We start from the raw sequence: 4,491 nt of genomic DNA on the forward strand, positions 1-4,491 counted from the left end.
TTTGCACCTTGACACTTTTCTTGGAAACTGTCAGGCTTGCAGAGAAAATATGAGGGTTTTTTGGTCACAAACTTCTGACATCTGAGCCATGAGCAGAAACTTTTTTCAGGAGCCAGACTTTTTCAGGGTTGGAAGCTTGAGGGCTGCCCTTCCCCACCAAAAGCTCTTGCTTTGCTCTGTTTTCAGGAGAAAACTGTTTTGATTCTCACTTTCTCCACCAATATATTCCCAGCTGCCAGAGGGCCCTGCGGGCTCGATGCTGCTCTCATCGGGTTGGTTTTGCAGCACGGTGGGATGCACAATTAACCAGCAGGATGGATCCTGCAAGCACCCGCAAAGCCCAGCATCCTGGCTGTTTGAGCACCTCCCTACCCCTACATCCCCCAGCAAAACCCAACATAAAGAAAAACATCCCAAAGGCTCGCTGAGAGCCAGGCAGAGCTCGCAGCAAATCTTTTCCTACCGCCCTTCCAAGCGCCTGCGTGGGGACTGGCTGTTTGTTTGAAGCAGCACCGGTCTCTATTGGAGATGTCAGCCCCGCGAGGAAGCAGCGCTGCCGGCTGGTCCTCCTCCCCCGCAATGCTCACGCATGAAGCTGCTCCCCTTGCTGCGGCGTTCATCGCAGTCAGAATCTGGGAGATAGGAAAAAAAGTAAAAAATTAAAAAATAACCCTACTTCAGCTGCCTGAGTTTGTGTTTTGCCCCGTGACAATGTGCGGGTGTCTCCCCCGCCGCCCCCAGCTCCACGCCGCTGCAGGCAGAGATCCTTTGGAAAGCGCTGCCTGGGCTGGATGAAACAGCGCTGAAATCAGAGCAGGATCCAAAAATCAAGTGGGAAGGCAGCTCTTAATATGCACCCAGCTTTTTTCTTTTTACAGGATTAATATCATATGATGAATACATGAAAATTATCTTCTGTAGGGTTTTTAGACATTAAGGAGCCCTGCTGCTGAGTTTTCTGCTGGAAACCATGGGATGTCCCCATAACAACTTTTTGCAAGGGGTGGAAATACTATTATTTCCTTGGTTTTTTTTTTCCCATCCATCACTTCCACTGACAGCTGTTTACATTTTGGAAGTATTACATCAATATTATCACAGCACAGCTCTTCTTTGAACTCTTGGCATTTCTCGCTCGTGCAAAGAGGCTTGGTCGCATTAAGATGTCTGAGGGTGAGCGCTGATAACTTGGCAGAGGGGTCTGCAGAGCAACGCAGCCTCATAAGTGACTATAGTTTAAACCAGTTTTGCAGAATATCAGTTGAGTAAGACCCCGCTCCCCTGCTATCCCAATCGGGTCCAATGTAGACTAATGAGAAACCCCCAGGGATTTGCAAGCTGCTTGCAGACAACCGACAAAGAGAGATGAAGCAGAAGGGGTCTGATGGACATACATCGCTCATGAAACCAAGGCAGCTCCTGGGGTTTCTCCTTGCTGCACAAGAACCGTGGCCACTACAGAGAAACCTCACACGGCCGGTCCTTTGGCAGGAGTGGAAAAGCGGATACCTGTAAATCCGACTTTCCGCTGGTTTCCAGGTCGGGGAGTTCGAGGCAGGAGGCAGCTACTGCCACTCGGTTTTCCATGGAGTTTTTTAACTTCTGAAATGCTGTGCTTGAGCCCCACTTGCTCTGTTTGGGAAGGGAGAGATACCACAAGGCCCAGGACCTTTCCTCTGGTGTTATTTTTCCCGTCTTTCCTCCATAACCCTTCAAGCCGGCTGGTTCCAGCAATCTGCTTCCAAACAACCTCTCTGAAAACTGAACCAAGATGCAAATGTCAAGATTATATAGGCCTTTTGTAATTTTTTTTCTTTTTTTTATGGAAGACCGGCTTGGCTTCCAACTGCATGGGAGAGTTTAGTTCCCAGCAAGGAATTTCCCCTCACGTGCCCTGTCTGCGGCCCCAGGCTGGGAGCAGGAGCAGTGAGGCTGCGACTTCTGCTCAGAGCATCCACTTCTCAGGGATCCCTCCCTCTGTGCTCTGGTTACTCTGTGTTTTAAATCTCATCTGTGTTTCCTGCCCAAGCTCTTTAATATTTCATTTTATTCCCTAAAATCTCATTTTTAACTTTCACCAAGCCAGAAATGCATTTTGTTCCCTTCAGCTGTTGCTGTCCCCTGAAATTCTGCTTTTTCTTCCAGAGTTATATAGGGGGAAAACAGCTGGGAGATGTAGTTAAGAACTGAAAATATCTGTCAAGCAGCGTTTTGCTGGTGGAAGGAGCACTGTACAAACAAGCTAAAGAGTATCCACATCTCTGTGCCGTTTTGGATCCTACTGCTGCTTTGATCTCTGTTCCAGACGTGTCCTCTCCCGCCTGCAGACCCCAAACGTATATTTTCAGGAGGGAAGAGGAGAGAATGAAAAGAAACTGGATCTCCCAGACACTCTGTTTCATCTAAGAGTGTCTCAAGTGGAGCTTATCTCCCTCCCGCAGACCCCAAACTGTCTGACAGACACTCAGTAGACAGAGACATCGGCGTTTGGACCCATCTCAAAAGATCTTCGCTCTCGGCTGGGTGGGAGGAGGGACAAAAACCCCATCAAGGATCTTTGCTTGCTCTTCCGCTTTGAGGGGAGGAGAGCTGGCACTGCAGCGGTGCCTGCAGCAGGCAGACTGCTCTGGCTTTGCTTTTCTTCTGGCTGCGAGGTCGGTCTCACCGTGCTTGATTGCTGCAGGTAGCAACTGCACGTGGAGATGCTCCCATTGGCAAACAGGGCTTGGGCTGGAGGTGGGTAGGGAAGGACCTCCAGGGCCACATCTACTGTGAAAAAGTGGAAGCAAGGCTGTGGCTGGTCCTATCTCCCCAGCGGAGCCACCCCAGCTGGGCTGCATGGTCTGGTCCACAGGCGCTCAGGGCAGCATCCCAGCCCCAAAACCTCATGACAGTCAGAGCTGAGATCCTGCTGGAGCTGCCTCCTGGGCACCTCCTCCAAATGGTGTCTCCAGCCCAGGGAGGAAGAGGATGGCAGGAGAAAATCCCACCCTGGGGACGTTGCTGTGCTTCGGATGTTTTGGGCTTGTTAGTCCAGCCCAGAGGTGACAGGCCCCTAAATGACTGCTCCTTTGCTGTTTGCTTCCCAGATGGACTCTCCTGGTGCCCGTGCCAGCGGCGATGTGCTCGTGCCTGGGTAGGTGGTGGGGAAATGAAGTGGTGTGACTGGGTGCCCCAGCACTACGTGGTGCCCTGCAGCATCGCAGCAGCCTCCTCAGTGCCGTGGGCACTGGCTCTGCTCTCCTCCACACTGAGGATGGTGTCTGAGCGGAGGTGGCACCTGAGCAGATGTGGTACCCAGCTGGAGGTGGCATCTGAGCAGATATAGCACCCAAGAGTAGATGTCATCTGAGTGGAGGTAGTGCCCAAGCAGAGGTGGCACCTGAGTAGAGCTGGTAGCTGAGTAGTGGTAGCTTCTGAACAGAGGTGGCACCTGAGCAGAAGTGACACCCAAGTGGAGGTGGCTGGAGGTGGCACCCAGCTGTGGTGGCACCTCACAACTATCAGTGACCCCGTGCAGACCTTCCATCGCCAAGCCCCCATCGGGGTGAGGAGTTCCTGGGGGACCCCAGCAGGGTGCCGTGGGGAGAAGTCCAGGGTGCTGCCCTGGGGTTGAAGTTCCCAGCCGGCACGGCCCTGCTGGGAAGCTGATCCCTAAAGGGTGCCGTGGCGGCATGAAGGCTGTCCCCTCTCCCGTCCTCTCCTGCTGTACCTCCTACAAGTTTCGCTCGTCCCTCCCACTCCCTCCCAATGCTTGCCTTCTGTCAGGGAGCCGGGAAAGGCTGGGGATAAGGAAAGGGCTCTGCGAGCGAGGCTACCAGTCTGGCTGGCTGCCTCCCGCGGATGCTCGGGGCCGGGGAGCTGGGCAGCCGGCGCTCCCATGGACCTCCCCAGCGGGATGCTCCTCGCCTGCTCCCTCTGCCTCCTGCCCGGTAAGCACCCGCTCCCCTGCCTGCGCCCACCCCAATTCCCCAGGCAAGGGGAAAGCAACTGGGAATAACTTTTGCTTATTTGGGAAAGGTGCTGGAGAAAGCCCAAGGTTAATAAGGCTGTTGGAAAAGTCTTCCCGGGAGCAGGAGGGAGGGAGCAAGGCGGGTGCCTTCGAGGCGGGCGAACGGGAGTTGAAAGGGATGGAGGGCTTTGATGGGCTCCCAGGAATGAGCAGGCGGGCAGGCAGGCAGTGCGGTGTCCTCCCGGCCCCCCTCCTCGGCTGGGCTGCAGTTAGAGCGGGATTAGTTAGTGTTTTTCTGAAGCATCAGATGGCGGGGGAAAAAAAAAGTCCCCCAAAAATAAAGCCAGACCCTTTTACCTAGAGTTAACTTTTGTGATCCACAGGTGGTTTGTCCCGTTGCACATGAGGGGGCTGTGCAAAAGAAAATTGCTTGGGGTTAAATAAGTTAAGAGAGGTTTTAGGCGAGCGTTTTGTTTCAGGAGGCGAGCCTGCAGCTTCCCCCATACGGCTCAGTGTGTGTGGGACGAGCCCTGCCGGGG

General features: G+C 53.6%; 1 protein-coding gene across 1 annotated transcript in view; it reads left to right on the top strand.

Annotated features, from left to right (window-relative positions):
• Positions 1-3,880: 3,880 nt before the first annotated feature.
• Positions 3,881-4,491, top strand: part of ITGA11 (integrin, alpha 11) — a 52,645-nt gene continuing 52,034 nt past the window's right edge. Inside the window, exon 1 of the mRNA XM_009321515.1 lies at positions 3,881-3,932. Within this exon, the coding sequence (XP_009319790.1) occupies positions 3,881-3,932 (52 nt within the window). The remainder of the gene's footprint in view (positions 3,933-4,491) is intronic.

The sequence above is a fragment of the Pygoscelis adeliae genome, unplaced genomic scaffold (genome assembly GCF_000699105.1).
Source record: "Pygoscelis adeliae isolate BGI_AS28 unplaced genomic scaffold, ASM69910v1 Scaffold13, whole genome shotgun sequence".
In the NCBI taxonomy this organism is placed as follows: Eukaryota; Metazoa; Chordata; class Aves; order Sphenisciformes; family Spheniscidae; genus Pygoscelis; species Pygoscelis adeliae.